This window comes from Psammomys obesus, unplaced genomic scaffold, assembly GCF_907164565.1.
Source record: "Psammomys obesus unplaced genomic scaffold, mPsaObe1.curated_primary_1811, whole genome shotgun sequence".
In the NCBI taxonomy this organism is placed as follows: domain Eukaryota; kingdom Metazoa; phylum Chordata; class Mammalia; order Rodentia; family Muridae; genus Psammomys; species Psammomys obesus.
This window is the reverse complement of record NW_026585504.1, coordinates 21,237,474-21,260,540: the sequence shown is the minus strand read 5'-3', so window position 1 is coordinate 21,260,540 and position 23,067 is coordinate 21,237,474. Positions and strand designations below refer to the sequence as shown.

Below are 23,067 nucleotides of genomic sequence, written 5' to 3'. Positions count from 1 at the left end.
GTTTTTATTTACTTTTTTTTCTCCAATTAAGCTTTTATTTTGATTTGTTAACAAAAAAGCCATTTCTTAACACATCATTGTACCATACTTGTCAATTTTGCTTTTGTACTTTCTACTGCGTTTACAGTGATTCTTTGTGCATCTTTGACCCATCTAAAATTGACTGCTTTTGTGCCTTAGGAAAGGCTGCAACCTCTCTTTTACTCAGCATGGCTCAGTGTTGCTGAATTTTACAATATGTTAGCCAGGTGAATGCAAGATGAACTCCAAAGTCACATGCTCTGTTTTACGTGACCAAAGTCAGGGTCAGACAGACTAAAGGCTGGCTGACTTACCTGGTAGAAGTACGGGTTCGGCTCTGACTCCCCCACCCCCTGAAAGTCTTCCACGTTGATGAGCTGGAAGTCGTACAGCAGGCCGGCGTTGGCTGTGCTGAACTCCGGCAGGAGCTGCACGTGGGGCAAGTTTCCTAGGTTCTTGTAACGCCAGTTGTAGAGGTTACACAAGCTGTCCCGAGACAAAGCCCCACCGAACACGAAAGATTAGCAAGCACACAAAAGCACATTTTTCTAGTTTAGTCACCAAGTTTGCTCATCTTTTTAGCAACACTACTTTGGCAATTTTTAGACTCCTTGTTCCAAGTAACCAAGAGTCAGGGGATTGAAGATGTTACAAAGATGGCAGCATTCCTGTGTAAACACTGCTGTTACATCATAAACCACAAGCCAGGGAAGGCCTGTAAGCTGGGGCACTAGAAGGACCTGTGAAGTAGCTGGCATTCCTTATGAAGTAAAGAAAAGTAAAGTGTTTTCCTCTTGTTCACCTTTGCTTAGGATTTATAATTACATGAAGGTCATATCTTTTGCGGACAAGATGAAGTGAAGCCTTTTCAGTCACTATCAATTTAATGAAGAAAACAACTCCTTTGGTCAATATGCATCTTAAATAAGAGGCAGTAAACATGGTTTCAGATTTGGAGAGGGCAGGTCCTAGATCCTAAAGGAAGCTAAAATTTTACGTACAAGATCTTTCAGGGAACCCGTATCCTTAACTCAAAGTGAATTTTCACCTTGCCCTGGCTCTCCCTTGAGCATCGAGGTCCACAGTAGGAACTCCAATTCGGACAAAGCGTGTGAAAAGAGACTGCTCCATATTGGAATACTTCTGAAAGGCCATGTTCTTAATGACTGGAGGTAACTGGTGATGATCACCAATCATGATCCATCGTTTCAATCGGCTGAATCCATCCTGAGGATTCTAGAAATGCAAAGTGAGGAAACACCAAAAAAAAAAAAAAAAAAATCAACATATTACTACAGATTTCTGGCTTACCACACACAAGATGACTTCATTAACTTAAAAATTCTCAACCTTCACCAGCTCTATAAAGAAACCCAGAGATTTACAAATGAGTTGGCACTGAAGCAATGATGCTAGGTAGTACTTTTGACTGAAGTAAGCAATATGGGTGAAGGTCTGAGAAGGCCTTTAACGGATAATCAGAAGACATCTTGAAGGTTAAGGTCAGCATTAAACAAAATGTCAGTAAGAAAAAACATGCCCACGAAAGAAGTGGAAAGATGTCAAAGTGAACACCAGGGTCAGAAGTACACCAAGAAGTTCTGAAGACCTCAAGAGTAAAAACCATTCCATTAACAGCTTCATATTCTCAATTTCTGACTCTACATGTCCCTCTGTTCCTGGAAATATATCCTATCCTGCATTGGATACACTGAACATTAGGTTTTATTTGATAGCATATAAAAGCAATTCTGATAACTACATTTATCTGTAAATTAAGTTGTCTCTAGTCTTTTGTTTTTGTTTTCTGGGACAGAGTTTTTCTCTGTAGCCTTGGCTATCATGGGCTTGTCATGGGCTGGCCTGGAACTCAGCGATCCACCTGCCTCTGCCTCTGCTTCCCCGAGTGCTGGGATTACAGGCCTGCACCACTGCACCCGGCAGGCTCTAGTCTTCTACGGGTAGTTCCACATTTTGTTTGTTATGCCTTAATAGTAAAGAATATTGTATAAGAAGAAACATTCTTAAAATAACACTACTTGGCTTTAAAATTAAGGCACACATTTAAGAAAAGCAACATATGCAGGGAACATCAGAAGCAATTGTAGAAACAACTCTAACAAAAAGACAAAATAACTCATCTTTCCCCCAAATTATGTAATAATATAATTTTCTTGATTAAAATTCATCTTTTAAAGCTATGTTGTAAATACAAACCATGGATATTTTTTATTTTTGTTTTTGAGACAGGGTATCACTATGTAGCTCTGATCACTCTGGAACTCACTGCAGACCAAGCCGCCTTTAACTCAGAGATCCACCTACTTCTGTCTCCTGAGTGCTGGGATTAAAGCCACTATGCTTGACTTATACCACAGACTTTTAAATAGTTCTCCCAGAGAAAATAGAAAACAATGGACAGATTAGAGGAAGAGTTTACAGGCTGCAAACAGAACAGAACAGAGTGAAATCAGGGAAAGCACGGGATTGTGACAATCAGTACCCTACCTGCAGCTAGGATATCCATGAATTCTTATCTTATCTTTATTTCTTACCTGTAGAAGAAGAGGTATAAAGGTTTCTATCTCCAGAATCTGAGCAGCCTCTTCCATTAAAATGTTGTCATACTAAAAAAAAAAAAGAAAATCTTGTCAAACAGTAGCTGAAAAGCCAATTACCACCATAAGCATAACAATGGTCAAAGATCCTTAGTAACTGCATATTAAAACAGCAACACATAAACTATGCAATCAAGTTGAAGCCTGATTAACCTCCAATCATGTCCTTAATCTCAGAAGTCCCAACATGTCTATGCTCAGAGGAGGAGGACATGAGGGTGAGACTGGGAGGCGAGAAGGGAGGGAGCTCCAATCAGGCTGTAAAGTGATGAAATAAATTAATGGAGAAAAATTTGATAAGCAATATTTTTAGATCTCATACAAAGCTATACAGAAAACAAAATAAAAATTCTAGTATTGACTGTACTGCCACCCTTTGTTATTAAACTTATGTAAATTAATATCAAATTTTATATACACAGATATATAGTAGTCCCAAGAAGAAAACACTGAAGTGAAAAATCCTCACAAATATTTTGCAAAAGACCAAGTTTACACCACCTGTTAGTAAGGTATTGTATTTGCCGTGCCCTTTCCTCTAAGACAACAATTGTATCACTTTTAGCTTACTTGGCACTATCTTTCAGTGACGTCACATATCTTAAAATTGTTAGCTTCTGTCCTCAACAAGTGAACTACTGCCATTGCATTCAAACCTTTCACAACTCTTCCAAACAACAGACTACCAGTACAGGAGGTTTAAAGGTCTGTATTCAAGTGAGAGTTTTGATTGGTACTGGCTAGTAGTGACAAAGACTCTGAAAATTCAAATTTATTACTCAATTGCTATGTTCCACTTGAATCGAGTCATAAACATCAATCCTCTTCACTTTGTCAGACAGTAGTTATTTTAATATCTCATTTGATGGTATAAATGAAATGATTCTACTACGGACAGACAATGAGGCCTGGATACATGTTGATTATGTGAATAATGTTTATAGATAACTGTCTTGAGTGAAAAGGATGGCAAAATACTACTTTCATAGCTCTTATATCTGCTTAAACTTTTTTCTTTTTTTTAAAACAAATGATACTCAGTAAAAATGAAACCTTAACTATGGCGATCTGGTTAGACAAATGACTGATGTTAATTGGTAGACATATCACCAAAAAAATTAAATCAGATTTAACTTCATTAATCATATAAATGTTCTATTATCACCTACTTTTAAGAGACCTTAAAGCAATTATAAATGAGACCTTTCACAATAAGTGAACCAATTTCAAGGAGAAAGTCCAGATTATTACAAAAAGAAAAAAAAGAGAAACCCAGTGAGAAGATGAAATAATTTAAGTCTTTACCTTGAAACCCAACTTGACCAAGTCGTGTCGTTTCAAGGCAGCATGAGTACATGTCATAGCAATGATTTTGGCTTCTTTCACCAAGAGGTATTTAGATCTGTCCAGCCCACTGCGAAGCAGTTCCGAGGCTCTGAATTCCTATGAAGATACCACGAGCAAGACAACTTTACGATAGTAACAGCTCATGTGCATATAACCACAATCCACGCAGTCAGACAATTCTTGAGACGTTATTAATATAGTACAGAAATATGTTAAAACCAAGCTTAATGAACCATAACAATCAATAAGCCTAATGACTTATAATTCCTTTTGTTATTTGGGTGTCATCTGAGTTCAAATAAGAGCCGATACTCAAGCTATAATCTGGATCTTTTGTGTATGTGTGTATAAACTATTTACATTATGAAAAAGTACTGAGTAAAATACCAACTACCAATGTACTTACACTATTCAAATTCCCTCTAAGAAAATAAAATTTACTTCATATATTACTATCAAATAGCAAAGAACTGGTTATACAAATGACAGAGTATGAAAAAACCAGGCAGGGGGATGAATCAGTGTAGACACTGGCAACAGGAATTCTCTGTCACTTGTACACAAGGAAGGTGTAAAAAGGGAGAAACGGTGCTGTCAGAGCGCACCAGCTGGAACTGCGGTGGGCCAGTCTAACTAAAGCTGGAGTAATAGAGGAGATAAAGCAACACCTCTCTCAGGATATGCTGAACCTAGCTAGAAGTTAGCTGACATAGAATACAGGGTTATTAAACGTGCAAGGCTCAGTCTGAAGCTCAGCTGTGGGAGAGGGTGGACAGGCACAGCAGGACCAGCTTTCCCCACACTCAAACACTACACACACCTTCTTCAATTTCTTTTAGCATTCTACTTTGTTTTCAAATAATTCAAGCATTACTGATGTAGGTGAGACACTGTACTCCCCGAGAAGGCAGGTGCTACTGCGCACTGAGTCTATCTTTATCCTCTGATTTTCAAGGATAATTTTCGTGTATAAATAATCACTATCCTATATATTTAATACTTACTAAACACCAACTATGTGGCAATACTAAGAAATGGCAGGGAGGCATATTTAGAAGACAGAAAAGACACAAAGTCCCTCTTCTTTGCACCTGGAGTCACACCTTCTTCATGTTCTTACTAAGGAACCAAGCCTGAAAATGACCGTTGTCCTGGGGCTCCCTCCTGGGTCTCAGGCAGAGTCTTCTCTATCTCTGTGTATAGTGATGGTCCTTACTTCATTTTCATATCAGGATCAAGCATCCTGGCTAATACAGAAACCTTATTTTGTGTCTCATGATCAAGAAGCAGGAGGAACTAAGAAACGCTATGCCTCAAATTTCCATTCAGAAAACTATTGCTGTTTTCTGATGGAGGGCTGGTGATGTCACTTAGCTGGCACAGTGCTTGCTGACGGTGCACAAAGCCTGGGGATTTGAGCCTTATTGTGATATGAACTAGGTCTGGTTGTGCACATCTGCAATTCCATTACTGAAGAGGTAAAGGAGTGCAGGAGCTTAAGGTCATGTTCAGCTACACAGTGAATTTGAGATAAAAAAGAAAAATAAATTCTGATGGAATCATTACTTTCTTAAATACTAGTATCTTATACTAGAAAAGGCAGATCATAGAGATAGAATTCATTTTAATTCTCGCTTATTTCTTAAGTAAAATCTACCTGGCTGAGTGTGGTGGTGCATGTAGAAGCAGGAAGATTTCTTTTAATTTAACATTGTTGGGCTTTACGTAGAAAGTTCCATGCCAGCCAGGGCCAACACAGTGACACTATGCATTCTGTCTGTCTGTCCATCCGTCTGCCTGCCTGTCTCACACATCCATACAGTAAATGTTTTCAAAACTTTTTCTAATACTAACAATTTGATTTGCAGTATCTGACTAATTTACCTCATTAAAAAGATTAGCCACAAACTCTTAAAGAAACAAGTTGAATCAGCGCACCTCCAGCTGAGTGAAAATTTTCTTAATATGCCTGAAGCACCCTTCAGCAATTTCCATGTCTTCTTCATAAGACCTGCCCTTGAAGATGGGTTGAGGAGCATTGGCAAAGTACTCATGGAACGGGAAGAGTGTGGCCACCTCTGCAGCGTCTGGGGAGGTGCTCCCTGTGGCTTTCACTCTGCTGATGTATTCTTCCCAACGGGACATTACCTGTAGGAAAACCCAAGTTGTACTTTGTTGGCTGGGTTATGCTTTAAAGAAAGCTAGAGGGAACCTAGTGAAAATGAACGGAATAGTCTGAATCTAAAGCAGACTACTTTGCAAGACAGCGAGTATCCTGTTTGCTCCACAAAACCTGTAAGATCTCATTTTGAACACATTCAAGCGGTTTTGTGCAGCCACTGATGAGATAAGCCCATTCTCTCATATATATTAAAACTTCCATTGTTAGATCATGTCTAAAACACACAAACAGCATTATTTTAATTCACTTGGAATTATTAGTAATGCAAAGAACTTACTGTTTATTCATTTATGAGGTTTCATATTTCTCAATGGTTTTTATGCTCAGAAAATTAATTTTAACAAAGTCACAGTCTTAAATTGAAATCAGTTAATTCTAAGAGACCCTTTATTTCTGGGTACAGAAATAGAAAGAACACTACACTTTCCTTTGTTAGCTAATAAATGACATAATAAAATTATGTCTTTGTACTTAGTTACACTCCTATAATAAAGCACAGAGAGAGAATGAACTAGCAAGAAAAAAATTACTTTAAAGGTGGCAATGCATCAGCTTTAGTTCAGAGTTGTTTATAAAGAAAACTGAACCATAAAACAAAAACACAGGGCCTGGTAAGATGGCTCAGGGTAAAAATGCTTTCCACCAAACCTATGACCTTAGCTTGATCTGTGGAGCCCACAGTGTGAAAGGAGAGATCCAACTTCACAAAACAAACAAATGCTAAAAACTGAAGTAACAAGAAAAACACAGTATTCATAATAGTTTTGGAAAGGCCATATATCCTGAAGTGCTAAGACAAAATAACCTTTTAAGAGCCATTTCTAGACTCAGAAAGTACTATGAAGTCTGACTTGACAGCCCTCCAGTTGTACCTGATACAAGAAGAAATAGCCTGCAGTTTCACAGGTATATGAAGCATCTCCTGGAACCCCCAGACTCTTCTGTAATCGTTTGACTTCTTCTAAAAGTTCTATTCTTCGAGCCAGGACATAATTCACTCTTCCATACCTAGGATTGTCATACAGGTAAGAAAACAAAACTCACTGAAATGAAGAACTTTGATGAAATCTACCAAGGGAATTCAAGAAAACATACTAGAAACTATAAATGATCAGAGAAAGAAAAAAGTAGAAAGCTCAATTTAGTTTATATTGAATTATGAGTAGTTGATAAACTATAACTGGTGTATCTTGGGCTGCACCACAAGAAAGTTATTTACAGTGTAATCGACGGGCCAGGGCTTATAAGCAAACATGTTAACGTTCTGAGTAAAGAGAATATCAATCAAGCAAGCTATCTTTTTTTTGTACCTGTAAAACTTCCCCATATGTCACCATGTAATCTGGAGCAGAGCAATAGGCTGGGAGCACAGTGGACAGACTGGGAACTTTGAACAGCTATGCACTACTTCAATATCAGAAAAGTACAAGGCTTCAGAGGCTTTGGAACATATGTGAACATGCATTCTATGTCATGTGCATTTTCTAGTGTATATTTTAGCATTCAGACCTAGCAGAATCGTAAATATTGCTGAACGAGTGAGAACGGAAGTTTGGGAGTACCTTGTCCAAAAACTAGTGAAAGCAGAATTAGACCAAGTCTGTGCACACCCTTTTCCTAAGAGTGACGTCTGCCACACACCTCCATGAGTGTGCAGTCCGATCAGGGCTACGGAGATGCTGATGGGCGGGACTAAGGAACAGTCCCACTTCTGAATGTCTAGGTCCTCCTGTGCAGAGGCTCACCAGAAGCAGCAGGGAACAGAAACTGGTCTGTATTTGTATTTCCCTTTCCTTTCTCCTCCTTCTTCTCCCCCAAGAGTGTTTTAGTCCAGGCTGGGTAGAAATCTCGTCTTCTCTTTCTATGCCTCCCCGGCATTCCATCATTATATCAAGCAAGACAGGGTGTGTGCTCTGAGTAACTTTTCAATCATTATGACAGGTAACGTTTTTCTATTTGCCTGTCTAGAGTTTAAAAGTTTTCTATAATAGATACTTTGGTCATTAGAAGGAAGGAAGGAGGGAGGGAGGGAGGGAGGGTGAGAGGAAGGAAAGAAAGAAAGAAAAAAAAGGAATGGCTTTCTTTAAAATTGTAAATCCCACTGGATTGCAATTTTGAACATTTTATTAGCATTTTTATGGTCACTGAACACTAGATTTAGCGTTTAACTCATTTTCATTCATAAACTTATCATTATTACTATTGTGTGCGTGCACAGGTGACTTCATGTACATGTGCATAAGGCAAAGGGCAACTCTTGTGGAACCCTTTCTCCTTCTACCATCATGTGGGCCCTAGGGATCTAACTCAGGCTTGTATCTGCTAGTGGGAGTCACCTTACGTGACATCTGAACTGCTCCTACTCTGTTTGCATCAGTGGCCTTAACAGGAGAAAATACCTACGAGAAGACTTCACAAGTACCAGCTGATCCAACCCAAGAAGCTAGAGCCTCACTGGCTTACACTGTGGGGCTCTCTCTGTAACAAACTACCATTTTATACACTAAGTATTTGGCGATCTCTGTAGTAAGTGAACTCTGAATAAACATAACACAGTGATAGAACATTCTTCTGATGTCTATTACCACTTTAGTCAATAGTCAGATTCATCAAAAAAAAAAGAAAAAAAAAAACATACGTTAAGTATGTCCACTATTAACTGTCCTTATTATCAGAATTTCTACAGAAATGAAATGTTGTTATAAATTTGAAGAACTATGAATGGTATGAGAAATAGGTTTGTACACTTTTATGCCACTTACAACACGCAGTATTGAACACAGAGGTAACCACATAGAACTGAAGTTAAAGTGCTCTGTGCCTATATTTTCAGTTCACAGATTAAGTGACAATAGACTCTTTAAAAATCAAATTTGATTTTCCATACCTGCACTCTTGGTATTTTTTTTTTAAATAAGAGGTAAAAGGTTAAAAATTATTTTGTGTATCTTTCATTCTCCATCCCCATCGTCTCACCTGCTAAAATCTTTCTCTGTCTCTAGCTCTTCTTCTCCATGACCCAGACGAAGGAGGTGGCGTTCATCAATGTCTAAAGCCATGATTTTCTCAAACAACTGGTTCAAAGCCTGGTCAGTAAGGCAAATAGATGGAAGTGAGTTTAAAAGACTTGTTAAGTTTTTTGAAGTAAAACCAAGACTAGTTACTAGAAGGGTAGAGCAATGTATAAGTTATACAAGAATCGAAATTCAAACTAAAGGAAGTAAGTTAAATATTAGTTCATTTAGAAACTTTAACAAGATTACATTTCATACTGAATTCTTTTATATGCATTATGTACATTGGCAAAATGACTAACTGGAAACTCTAAAAACCACCTATAGCTTAAACCTATTTATGAAAAGAGAATGCAGGGCATTGGTTCAAGGGTTAGTTTTTATGAGTGGTGATGGTTCCTAGAATAATAAACCACACTGAGTTTCATTTCGCCTGACAGTATCCCAATGGTTAGAGAGAATGGAAAATAATTCAGCAATTGGAAATGGGCAATGAGATGGCAGAGTATAGAATGCATGAGGGTAGATCCACCAAGAGCCAGACAAAGAGAAAGTGCTTCACTCAACTATCAGGCCAAACGCCCAGTTCTCGCTATACAATCAGCAGAGAGCACTTGCTGCCACAAACAGCTCTGATGAAAACCATTTAGAATTCACTTCTTTCTACCTTTGAAATGTTCATATTAAGGGTTCTCTCAAGTCCTAACACTTATTTTCCAACCTCTGTGGTTAGGAAAAAGCTTTGTAGAAAGGCTACAATTTTGAAGAAAGGTAAAAGTCTCAATTTGGGAAGATCCACTAAATGAAGGCATCATTTACAGTACTGGCCACTGGTCAGCATCCACTCTCACTTATCACTAGTCTAACCCTGCCCCTCCAGCTAACTTCCATATTCAGGCTCCATGTCACATGACTCCTTTGCTGCCAAAATTCTCGAAGAGTTAAGAAATGGAAGGCATTACATTTTTTAAATTTAAATTTCTCATTCTTTTTTTTATATTCATTCATTCACTCATTTGTCTATTATTTATTTATTTATTACACTTTATTTAGTTTTTATTCCCTCTGCAGTCTCCTCCCTTGTCTCCTCCCAGTCCTACCCACCTTCCCTCTTCTCTCCCTATGCTCTTTCCCTAGTCCCCTGAAAGGGGAGGACCTCTTCCCCTTCTATCTGACCCTAGCCTATCAGGTCTCATCAGGTCTGGCTGCATTGTTTTCCTCTGTGGCCTGGCAAGGCTGCACCCCCAGTGGGAGGTGATCAAAGAGCTGGCCACTGAGTTCATGTCAGAGACAGCCCCTATACCACTGACTAGGGAACCCACTTAGAAACTGAGTTGCCATGGGCTACATCTGTGCAGGGGGTCTAGGTCATCTCCATGCATGGTCCTTGGTTGGAGTATTGGTATCTGCAGGGCCCCCTGGGCCCAGGTATTTTGGTTCTGTTGTTCTCCTTGTGGAATTCCTGTCCTCTCCAGGTCTTTCAATCTCCCTCTTCTTCCCATTCATTAGCTTTTCATACTATACAAAACTTAGGATGCAATCAATCAAACTACACAATATTATTTACTATCTGTACTAAAGATGAGACAAAAAAATCACCCACTATAAAATCAGAAAAATGTCAAGATTTTCTGTTGAGATAGAAGGCGTGCTTCAATGAGACAGTAAAGTAAAGACTGGCAAACAGAGGAGTTGACAAGTCAAAATGAGAATCAGCTATCTGACAGATAACCAAGGGTGATCTAAATTTCAAAGGACACCACAGGCAGCAAGGCCTTCACTGCTATTTCTGCAACAGAGCTTCTCTAGGACTGCGACCCAAGCCCATCCTAAGTGACATGCACTGAACAGGTTCTATCACAGCATGAGACCAAACTCAGATGCTGTGAGGTAACGCATGGCTTACTGTTTGTACAGTAAACTTTCTTAAACAGAAAAAGTCCCAGCACTTTATTTTATTGTATTTATTCAGAGAAAGAAAACATTAATTCTTTCTTCTCAAATCAATAGGTCACCAAAAAACTGACAAGCTACCACTATTTTTAATTCTAAAACTGTTGCAGATGAATAAACTGTAGTATTATAATAAAAACCATAAATAAAACAAACAGCGGAAAGACAGATAATCCAAAAAGTGTAGTTTGTCATAACCCAAAATTTCTTTTTTTTTTTGAAGAAAAAAAAATTTACAATTTATATGATTTATTACAATTTATTCACTTTGTATCCTGGCTGTGGCCCCCTCCCTCCTCTCCTCCCAGCCCCTCCTTCTTCTCCTCCTAATGCCCTCTCTTAGTCTAAAGACACATCAAACTGCAGTCACTGCTGGACCCTGAGACTAAGTTTCTCCAGGTTTAGAGGAAAGCGCTTTGACCACAGGTTGGAGTGTTCTGAGTGTTCTTGGTCACATTTTGTACCAGAGCTAGTAAAGCATACTCTTTCTTCAGTGTTTCTGACACCCTCAGAAGGGTGAACAGAGCGCATAATGATCCTTTATGTAATAGGCTCACAGGCACCCTCACTGGTGTTTACACTCAACTGACTACTCTGAGTATAAGGAGCACCCTTCTACTAAATAAAGGCAAATACTACCGGTAAGGGTTAGTTAATGCTTCAATCTCAAAATAAAAAGTCCTGAGCATGGGTATGTGCACACATACACCGACAGACAGACAGTCAAACAAACAGACACACAGATAGTCAATTACCTGATTGGAATGAGTAACAATTAAAGTCCTCTGTTCTGGAAAATTGTGGTAAATGTTGGATATGATCTGGACTGCAACATCTGTTTTTCCTGTACCAGGTGGGCCCACAACCTATAAAATAACAAACACATATCAAACCATAAGTTATCATGTTATTAGAAAATAGAAATAAAAATTAAAAAAAAAATAAAAAACTTCAATGGGTGGCTCAATAATATAATGAACAGGACCCAACCTCAGAAACTTACACATCTACAGAAGAAAACAAAAAAGTCATGCCACTGACCTGCTAGGAGAAAAAAAATGTATACAGAAAAAAGTGTTTGATTAATGGCTAAAACCGGTAAGTCCAAAAAATCCTGTTCAGAAAAAACTCACTTCAAACAAAATAAAACCAAACCAAACCAAACCAAAAACAAAAGAAAACAAACAAAAAAACCAAGCAGAAGTGAAATGACGAAAAGGAAATATCACATCAACACACATACTCTAGGATTAAAACAGATTTAGACTAAAAGACAAGTGAAAGCTAAGAGAAAAATTTGCACATAGTTGGAAATTTAACATATTCAGTGCAGACCTTTCTCTGTAAAGGGATAGAAGTAAACATTATAGGCTGGACAAAAATCTGCTGCAAATACTTGTGCGACACAACAGAGATGGCCATATCCCAGCAAGTGAGTCTGTGAACACTGAGACGAGCAACATCTCCTCATGCACACGAGATGAATGCACACGTAGGAATCATGTCAAAAGTAGGTTTTGCTTACCATAGTCAGCCCAGGCTGCATTCCAGCCCGGATGGCCTCTATCTGTGTATGAGTGAACTGGATTGTATTACTGCAAATAGACGAGTAAATACAAGATGATTAGAAATGCAGTGAAGGATGTTTGGTGCGCACTCATATAAGCATGACCAGAGGCTCAAACATCGATTTGTCCTCGTTCCCTGACCTGTTACTCCCATCCACACCTCAAACACAGAGTAAGTTTTCTGGATAGAGCAGCTGTTCCCAATACACTTGGCTTATTCTAGGCCTCATCCGGCCGGCAGAACTCTTTTCCAAATGCACTGCCCCTGCAGTCCCAACACATACTCACAGAGGCCACTGTCACCCAGGGCTCCACACTCACGTGCCAGTGGCTGTGTAATGCTGACTTTTCAGTGCCAGGCAACATTTCCTTTTGAAACGCAACTACATACTGATCTAAAATTTCCCAGTTATTCAGACAATTTACAGAACTGAAGGGAAAAAGCCCTAAGGTTGGAAACAAAAGTATCCCGAGGCTTTAAAAGGCTAAGAATTTAAAAACAAGTTTGTAACAAGGTAGGCAGACAAATTACCGTTTGGGCTGGTTGTAAGGATAAGGACCTCTATTGGGAATAACATGAGGCTCCACAATTAAGGTCTTTGCTTCTTCGGTGTCATCTTCTTCTCCAGCTGCATCTTTCCTTTTCTTCCCTTTGCCACTTCTTACTGGGAAAGTTATTCTACAAAAGCAAAACCCCCATTCACTTAAAATAAGAAATGTGCAAGCCAGGTGGGGTTCCAGACTGAGATAAGGAGTGGACGTGAGCCTCCATCCCTAACCCAGAGCTCTGTTCAACTGTCAGCCATATGAAAAGGGAAAAATTAGTTTTTTTCCAGTGGAATCTCACCAGGTATGCAAACCTCACTAAACGGCAGGGCTCATGCCCAGCACAGGATGGCCTCTCCTAGATAAATTCAATGATATTTCTCGTTTTTCTCATAATGCTTTATTTGGGCTTTAAAAAAGTATTCGTCATTTGCTTTTATATATGGTTCTGATTGTGTTTTCATGTGCTTTTTACACACGTGTGTCTGCATGTGTGTTTTCATGCCTTTTCCTTGTTTTTGTTTTTCTGTTTTTAGTCTTTTTTGTCTGTTTCTTTTCCAAAACTGGGGAGGGGGCGCTGGAGTTGGAAGGTAAGGAGGCAAGAATGTTTTGGGAGGACATGAGGGAAGCTGTGATCAGAATATATTGCATAAATTTATTTTTAACAAAAAAAGAAGTAACTACTATCTCGTGCATGATATTCCATGGAAAATAAACAAAAGTACAGGAAAGATTTGTGATTTCTACATAAACTTTGAAATAAAAGCAGATCTACAATTACTAAAATGGGTGTTAAGTCTTCCATTTGGGGAAAAAGTCATCCAATTAATGGAAAATCAAAGAAGCATTAAATATCTGTCATATGCACTGTAAAGGGCCTCATTCATGTTCATTTATTCAGAAGACTTAAAGAGACTGGTTTCAAAGAACACAGACTCTCAGAGACTTACAGCCAGAAAGAAGAGATTTCCCTGAAGAAAGAAGGAACAGCAGAGGCCAATACAAATAGCCAAGCTTTGCCAGAACACAGAGAACAGCAGAGAAAAGGAGGACAGACAACCTGGAGTCTTATGTGGCACCTCTGGAACACCAGGCTTTAGGCAAGAGGTTCTTAGTTTTGGGTGAGAAGCCAATGTTTTTAATTGAACCAAAAAAAAAAAAAAAAAAATTAATCCTTTATGTATGTATGTATATATGTATATATGTATGTATGTATATATGTATGTATGTATGTATGTATGTACTTTTTCTAATCTTTCCATTTCTTAAAGTACAGACAGTCAAAAGTTGCCTAGAACTTAAGTAGCAAAGAAATTACCTTTCTGACAGGAAGAAGCACTCACTTCTCAAATGAGGGAGTGAATGGCTCTATCTAGCAAAAGGCATCTAAGAGTTCAAGAGAGAAAGGATGGAAGTATTACACCATGCACATCTAAGGGCCTAGAGAAGCAGAAGTCGGAAGGCAAGGGACAGAGACTGTTCTTAACATAGAGTCTACGCTTCAGCAAGAGCTATGAGAATATACAAGTAAATAAATAAAAACCCGGGACAAGAACGTTCTTGTAATAAAAAAAATTTAGGGATAAAAGGAGGAAGCCTAGGTATCACTATTATGAAAGACATGCTATAAGTATGCTGGTTACTGTATTTATATTTAATAGGTGTGTGGAAGTTGTGTGCACTGGTTTCCAGCTAAAGAAGCAGGATCTGAACACTACCGAAGGGCATTTCGGTAGACAGCTTCTGATGTTTATGAACAAACTTTGGCAGCAACCAATGGCTCCACACACTTCAGTCTATCCCTACTCAAGAGCTAAAGCCACTTGACATTAACATAACTCCATTTTGAGTACACATTTAATATCCATGATTTGAAAACATGACATGGAATACGCTCCAGAATTGTAAACATTTGGGGTACTCAGACAAAACTCAAAAAATTTTGAATTTTGGAACATTTTGGCTTTCGGACTTTCAGATTAGGAATGTCCACTTGGTGATATCTATGAAAATATTTCAAAAATCTAAAAAGGTCCCAAACCCAAAATATATCTGGCTGCAAATACTTCAAGTAAAGGACACTCTACCTGTACTTAAAAGCTGCAAAAGGCAGGCAGAGTTGAAAGAAAACTTTAGCTTCTTAAAGTTAAATGAAATTCAGCATCACACATGTGAATGGCAGGAGTTAGGGGACACACTAGGCTACTTGTGAGAGGTACACAGACTTCTTCAGTCAGCTACTACATTCACATAGTTTTTTTAAAATCACAGACACTTACTGATCTCTTTTAGACATGAAGCTACTTTTAATGTACTCTTAAAATAGCGTCTGTACTAAGAGTCAGGAATAGATTCAAATAGAACAGTCTTATCCCAGTGATTATTACAGCAAAGGTAAGGACTGCCAAAACAAAAGCCAGACACAATGCTCAAAACTCACTTAGTCCCCAGTGCTGAGGCTAGGGCAGACACTGCAGAATTGCTGCCAAGAGCATAGCCATTTGACTTTACCTGAAAGGGGGTATTTGTAGAGCTGGGTCATTCACAGTCACTTTGACACTATGACCAGGAAAGCTGGCTTTTAGATGGTCAATGGAGAGAAAAGTATCATTGAAATCCAGGGTAGCAATCTGATTGGGCATTTTTGAATAATGGGCACTACTTGGGTCCCCATAACCTAAAATGATGTCATGCAGCCAGTCTGGTACCACACAGTCGGTATTCATCAGATTCCGAATAGTCTCCAACACAGCCTGTCAGTAAAGGGACAGAAAAGTAACATGTCAGTCGACATCTCAAACATTTGCACTTCACTGGAATGCAGGGCTGACGGCACCGATCCGGAATGCCCATGTGTTTCAAGGCAAGAAGCTATTTTCTGCTGACAGGTGCTTGGCAAGACTGAATCAACAGCTATATTTTCAGCTGATACCATACACTGAGTCAAACAAAAGAACTAAGTTAGCATGAACAGTTTATCCACCAAGAATTCGTTTAGACAGAATGACATAAATGAGCTTGCCACTTAGCTCGTATTGAGTGGGATGAAAATAAGATTCATGTCAATCCCATACCGGAAAAAAAAAAAAAAATACAGAAAACGACAGAACAGGCCTTTAAAAACAAGTGCTTCCTTATGAACTTGACTTTTCCCCTCTTGATAGTGCAAAGACCTTCAGTGAAATGCACCCCAATTTGTATACACTAAAATTAGCACTGGAAGAAATAACTACAAAAGCAAACATAATAGAAATGTCATAAACCATGAAGAATTAAAGAACCTGGGCTACAATAAAAGGGTATTAGAGTACTTAGCATATATTCATCAAGAGGAGTTAATAGAGCCAAGAACATTTTTAGCCTATTCAAACCCATTCTGATAAAGTAACATATCCCAATATGTAAATCAGGAGGCAAGGCTTAATTTCAAAGGACACAGCAAGTAAACCAACTTTTTTTTTTTTTAAACTCAGGGACATAGCACAGTTTCAATAAGGGACGGGTAAGTGATGGACAGGCAAATGAGTAATTCATGCAACACTGCCATCTGAGGAAATTCTAAATCTAGTAGAGATAAAGGAAGACAGGGACCATGGCAAAAAGCAGCGGATCTGACAATCAGTAAAGGATTGTACAAAATACAAAGGAACGCACATAGCAGATGAAAGAACTCAAAAAGTTAAACAGCAATAAACCAAATAATCCAATTAAAAAATGGGGTACAGAGCTAAACACAGAATTCTCTATAGAATATCGAATGGCAGAGAAACAAAGAAATGCTCAACATCCTTAGTCATCAGGGAAATGCAAATCAAAATGACTCTGAGATTTTACCTAACATCCATCAGAATGGCTAAGATAAAAAACTCAAGTGACAACACATTTTGTAGAGGATGTAGAGAAAGGGGAACCGTCCTCCATTGCTGGAGGGAGTGTAAACTTGTAAAACCACTTTGGATATCAATCTGGCACTTTCTCAGACAATTAGGAGTAGTCCTACCTCAAGATCCAGCTATACCACTCCTAGTCATGTATCCATAACATGCTCAAGTACACAACAAGGACATTTGCTCAACTGTGTTCATAGCAGCTTTATTTGTAATAGCCAGAAGCTGGAAACAACCCAGATGTCCCTCAACTGAGGAATGGATACAGAAATTGTAGTACATTTACACAATGAAATATTACTCAGCAGTTAAAAACAAAAAAAAAAAAATCATGAAATTAGCAGGAAAATGGTGGGAACTAGAAAAGATCATCCCAGAAGCAGAAAAACACATATGGTATGTACTCACTGATAAGTGGATATTAGACATATAATATAGGATAATCATATTAAAATCTGTACACCTAAAGAAGCTAAGACCCTAGGTAAGATGATCAATCCTCATTCAGAAAGGCAAACAGGATGGCATTGGAAGAGGGAGAAAACAGGAAACAGAACAGGAGCCTACCACTGAGGGCCTCTGAAAGACTCTACCCATCAGGGTATTAAAGCAGATACTGAGACTCATAGCCAAACTTTGGGCAGAGTGCAGGGAATCTTATGAAAGAAGGGGGAGATTAGAAAGACCTGAAGGGAAGAGGAGCTCTACAAGGAGAGCAACAGAACCAAAATATCTGGACACAGGGGTGTTTTCTGAGACTGATACTCCAACCAAGAACCATTCATGGAAATAACCTAGAACCCCTCTACAGATGTCATGGTGGTTAGTTTCCAACTTGGTTGTAAGGGGAACAGGGACTGTCTCTGACATGAACTCAGTGGCTGGCTCTTTGACCACCTCCTCCTGAATTGAGGCACCCTTACCAGACCACAGAGGAAGACAAAGAAGACAGTCCTGAGGAGACTAGGGTCAGATGGAAGGGGAGGAGGACCTCCCCTATCAGTGGACTAGGAGAGGGGCATGGGAGAAGAGGAAGGGAAGGCAGGATTGGAAGGGGACAAGGGAAGGGGTTAAAGCTGGGATACAAATTGAATAAATTGTAATAAATTTTAAAAAGATATTAAAATAAACAAAAGGAAGAAAGGAAGAAAGAAAGAAAGAAAGAAAGAAAGAAAGAAAGAAAGAAAGAAAGAAAGAAAGAAAGATAGATCTAGTAAATGGATGAGCAATGAATGAACAGTTTTCCTCACCTCATTCTGGGCATTAACAGCACCTCCTTTAAAAAGCCAGAAGGGAACTGACCTTCAGAGGAAAACCTGAATTTATCTATAAATTTCCAATTTCTCCAAAAGCCAGAACAGATTTAGCAGACGGATCTCCTTAAATGTCATATTTAATTAATATGCTATGAATTTAAGACTGAAGTTAATATCTGCTTGAAGCCCTCTACCCAACATGTATGTGTTCCTATCTTTAGATTACATTACTAGGATGTAAGGACTTTTAGCTACAGAACTGACATTACCTTAAAATTATTCTCTTTTGGTTTCCTCCTCATTATGACATTGAAAGTGTCATACACATCTTCTGCTCCATTTTGTATAGTATTGGTCATATCCTGTTGATACTGGTTTGGATCCAAAAATACTCGAAATGTCCTCGACTCCCCTCTAAGATTGGGTCTGGGTTCAGGTCCTAGATATTTTTAAGAATGTTAAATGAAATGTGTTTCTTTTATAGAAATGATAAGCCACCAAACAAACCTGCAATATCCACCCCCATGACCAATTATACATTTCAGATTTACAGTTAAAAGTATATTCCCCCTTTCCTAAATTCTTGTCATTTCTTACAACTCTTGTCATATGCTGATGAAATTCCATGGAATATAACTTTGTGAAGATAATCCTAGCTAAAACAGGAGAACTTAGAGGTCATAGATCTTTGGTAATAGTCCTCACCTATTAGGGACTCACATGGGAGCTCAGATCAAGTATTTTCAGAATAAGTACACACACAGTTAGATGCCTTCAGATTTGTGTGTGTTATATTTTAGGAATTAAGAAATAGCCTTTCTATTTTTTAAGTTGACCGTAGGTTTACTACTTTTCTCAACTTTCCACATTCTACCTAATATCACCATTTGGAAAGAAATTTACATACATATTTCATAGATATATGAAAAATGAATATTTGAAAGCGCAGAAGCTTCTGCCTGGGCCTCGGCTTCCTCTCTTTTTCTGGGGCCTAACTTTGATCTGTTTGTGGCACAATATCCTACCTACCTTTCATTCCCTTCTGTCTCCTTTAAGTCTAGAATTGGATAGCCTAAGCATCAGAACTCTAATAGTAGCCTGATCTCAGAATTACAGGTTAGGTGAATTCAGGTTTGAGGAAGGTTAGCTAGCAAACTGTGAAGGAAACATAGCCACCCAGAGTTAAACCTCAGTAGTGTGTACTCTGGAAAGGAGTCTGGACAACATCAAGAATTTCACATAAGTAATACCCAAGAGGAGCAAACTGACCCCATGAAACAGCTTTTAAAGCTACTCATTTATTTATGTGTTGTATTGTTTTCATATGTGTGTGCATGCCTGTATGTGTGTGTGTAGAGGCCAGAGCGATTACAAATGTGTGCTACTATACCTGGCATGCTTAGAAATATTAAAAATCTCATATTTTCCATTATCTAATAGAGAAATTTTTGAAAAGTACAAAGTAGTTGTACATATTTATAAAGCACATTGGAAAATTCAATATATCTGTTTTGTTTTTTTCTTGCAGTGCTGCGGCTCAAACCTAGGGCATACACAGCACATGCTAAGCAAGTGCCCTCTCATCAGAAATTACCTATCTACAGTTGTGAAGTAAGTACTAAGTACTTTACACAGTCTTTTGTGTTTACTGGATAAAACAACTAAATTTTACCAAGAAAGATAGGTCAGAAATGTATCATTTTCTCTGTCACACTCAGATCACCATACCATCTTCGATGACTCGCCCTTTGTCATCCAGCATGCCCTGGATTTCACAGCCTCTGACGTATACCAGGCCAACTTGCTCAATAAAAGGTCTCCTCCTGTCAAACTTAGTGCCATAAGGTTTTGTGGGACGCACAGTAATTAAAAAGCATACGTCGTGTTTGCGAAGACCTAATGAAATAGAAAGGCATTTTTACTTTATTAGAATTAGATTGTTTTTGGTCTTTCATTGGTGAATTCTTAACCTTTTTAAAAGAGAGGAGATTTTAAAACATTAAAAATAAAGGTATGACCAATAATGTATTTCATAATATAACACAAATATGTTTCTTATAGTTTTTAATATTCAATATTTCATAACAGTAATTAAGAGGAAGATCTTTTATATTAAAATTAGAAATGTCTGTGTCATGAATTAATTACAGAGTAAGACTTCCAAGTCAGGTTACAGATCCAAAATTGGACATTCATCACCATTTTTATTTTTAATTCTTATTAAGTAACTGAAAATATGGCTAGCATATAATTCATAGACATCAAGTTTCTACCGTCAGCTTTAGTGATCCATCAGTGTCATTCCAACAGCGTAAGTGAACCACCCTAAAACAGGTTAACTCAAGAATAACTTGTCCAGGATAACTGACCCAGGAGTGCCAGCCACAGAATATGGTTCAAAGTACATTTCAGTCAGCACATGGGGCAATCTTTTCACGTAAATGTCAAGAGACAAGAGATTGGTGTCAAAGTGCAACGCTTCCCTCTGGCTTCCTGGCTGCATCAATGAAGCCAACACGGGAAGAACAGGGGCACAAAGTGTTACAGCTCGCATCATGGAATGTCATATCACTCCATCTTTGTTTCTTTCAGATCTATTAGTTTTAGCCATTAATGAGAGGAATGAAAAGTTACCTGCTTGTAAGTGTCTGCTTATAACTGTGGGAAGAGGACACTTGGCTAGAATGTGACTAATAGGAGACTCTAGCCAATGTGAATGTGGCTAATAGGCCTTTTGTAGTGTTTGAGTATAAGAAAGCCAAAAGTAACTCAAATCTGAAGAACAAAAGTAGATGCAAAGGGCAGAATGGACAATGAGAACCATGAAGAATAACACTCTGCCAAGTTATGTTGCCATACAACTTCCAGTCTTTACATCTCAATTGTCTATGCTTTACAGACTAAAAAGAGGTCCTGAGAAGACCCCATTAATGCAGAAGACACTTTTTGAAACCAATACGGACTGGCTGCCTGAACAGCCCTCCAAAATCAGACGATTATGCAGGGGACACCTTAGGTGTCATTTAAGAAGGCTGCACTATGAACTAAATGTGGTGGCACACACCTGTGATCCCAGCACTTGGGGAGGCAGAGGCAAGGACATCTCTGTGAGTTTGAGGGCAGCTTGTGTACAAAGTGAGTCCAGTACAGCCAGGGCTACACAGAGAAACCCTGTCTCAAAAAACAAAAAGTCTCTACTACAATGAGCTTGCCTTTCTTCTCAAGCATTTGTAGCCACCTACCTTCTTTTTTTGTTTGTTTGTGTGTTTGTTTTAGGTGTTTTTAGAAGCAAAATCCAATGTTGCTTCCACATACGGTTATAATAAAGATAAGGACCCAAGCTCCAAATTTGGAGGGGACGAAGAATTCTGTAATTTTTAGTTGAAACATTTCAAAGCCATTGTGTTTGAAAGACAACATTCGTTACTATTACAGTCCTCCTCTCACTGCCTGCGATAGTCTCTAATCAACAGACGGCTCAACTTGGACCCTGCCTTTCGGGAGAGCACTTCACTTTTAATATGTGCCAGACTATAAGTCATTGAACCCCATGTACTCACAGCACCCTGTCTTGTCCATCAAATTCCAATCATTCTACTTTTCATTCTATCTGAGGCCTATGACAACAGAGGGAGGGAGATGAAGAAAAGGAATGTAAAAGTGTCCAGGGATAGGGACAAAGGGAGAGAAAGCAATTAAGAAATATATTTAAAAAAAAAAATCTCCCTCAGGTATTTCAAGTAGCAATTCTCAGGGCAAGGGAGGGAGAGTGTCTTCTCTCCCCTTAACCTTATAAGGGAGACCTGTCATCTCCTGTAAAACACCTTTTAAAATCTCCAATCATTACTATTTCAGGGGGTGCCAATAAATTAGTTCATTTTATTGTCCCATATGTAAAATAGTGCTAGATACCTCATTAAATTTCAAGGTCTTGTAAAAAATACAAGACCATCTCTTGTAACTAATGATTCCTCAAGGCCCAGAATTCACAAAGGAGCACAATGTTCTAGACCTATAATGCAACAGACTGGAGCTCACAGAAAGATGAAAGACTCCAAACAATCTGTTACAAAAGATACCCACCAAAGCAGCCATTTGTCAAACATTTGGCCAACTTCATTGCTGTGTTCCTTTAGAATTCCTTTTTAAGTCTAACATATGCTCCTCACAATTACTGCTATGCTGGGAGCTATAATTTCTGAAAATCAATCCATTACAGGGCTATCCCTTTCCTTCTGGCATCTGAACAAGGTAGCAGGAGATTAAATCTCCTGGCTGCTATTTCTCACCACAGGGCAAGTGGGAGCTGTTAGACAGCTGGGTATGTGTGTATGTGAGTGTGTGTGTGCAGTGATACAAAAGTACCCTCTTCCGTCAGTTCAGGAGCCACTGCTTACATGGGTGTTTAAGAAAGTTTTAACTCTTTTTTACTTAGTGTTTTGGAAGATAGCTCTCAAAAAGCTAATGATATACAACTATCACTGCTAAAACCTTAGGTAGTAAGAAAAAATAAAATAAATAACTAGTTTACTTTCTTGTCAGTTATAACACAGCCTCAAGTAAATCTAGCATCACTGATCCTACCCATCTTTCTTCTTCTGGTAAAATAAACCATTTTCTTCTGACCTGCCTCATTCCACGTCTCCTCCCCAGATTCCTCTCCTGATCTCGTTCT

The 23,067-nt window shown here is 38.6% G+C and overlaps 1 protein-coding gene across 1 annotated transcript in view; it reads right to left on the bottom strand.

Annotated features, from left to right (window-relative positions):
• Positions 1–23,067, bottom strand: part of Aqr (aquarius intron-binding spliceosomal factor) — a 73,166-nt gene that overhangs the window by 11,055 nt on the left and 39,044 nt on the right. Inside the window, exons 18-30 of the mRNA XM_055598936.1 lie at positions 20,121–20,288; positions 18,662–18,831; positions 15,761–16,002; positions 13,236–13,382; positions 12,661–12,730; positions 11,891–12,001; positions 9,145–9,254; positions 7,041–7,176; positions 5,925–6,134; positions 3,945–4,082; positions 2,577–2,648; positions 1,070–1,257; positions 336–507 (exon numbers count right to left, since the gene is read on the bottom strand). Coding sequence (XP_055454911.1) covers positions 336–507; positions 1,070–1,257; positions 2,577–2,648; positions 3,945–4,082; positions 5,925–6,134; positions 7,041–7,176; positions 9,145–9,254; positions 11,891–12,001; positions 12,661–12,730; positions 13,236–13,382; positions 15,761–16,002; positions 18,662–18,831; positions 20,121–20,288 — 1,934 coding nt within the window. The remainder of the gene's footprint in view (positions 1–335; positions 508–1,069; positions 1,258–2,576; positions 2,649–3,944; positions 4,083–5,924; positions 6,135–7,040; positions 7,177–9,144; positions 9,255–11,890; positions 12,002–12,660; positions 12,731–13,235; positions 13,383–15,760; positions 16,003–18,661; positions 18,832–20,120; positions 20,289–23,067) is intronic.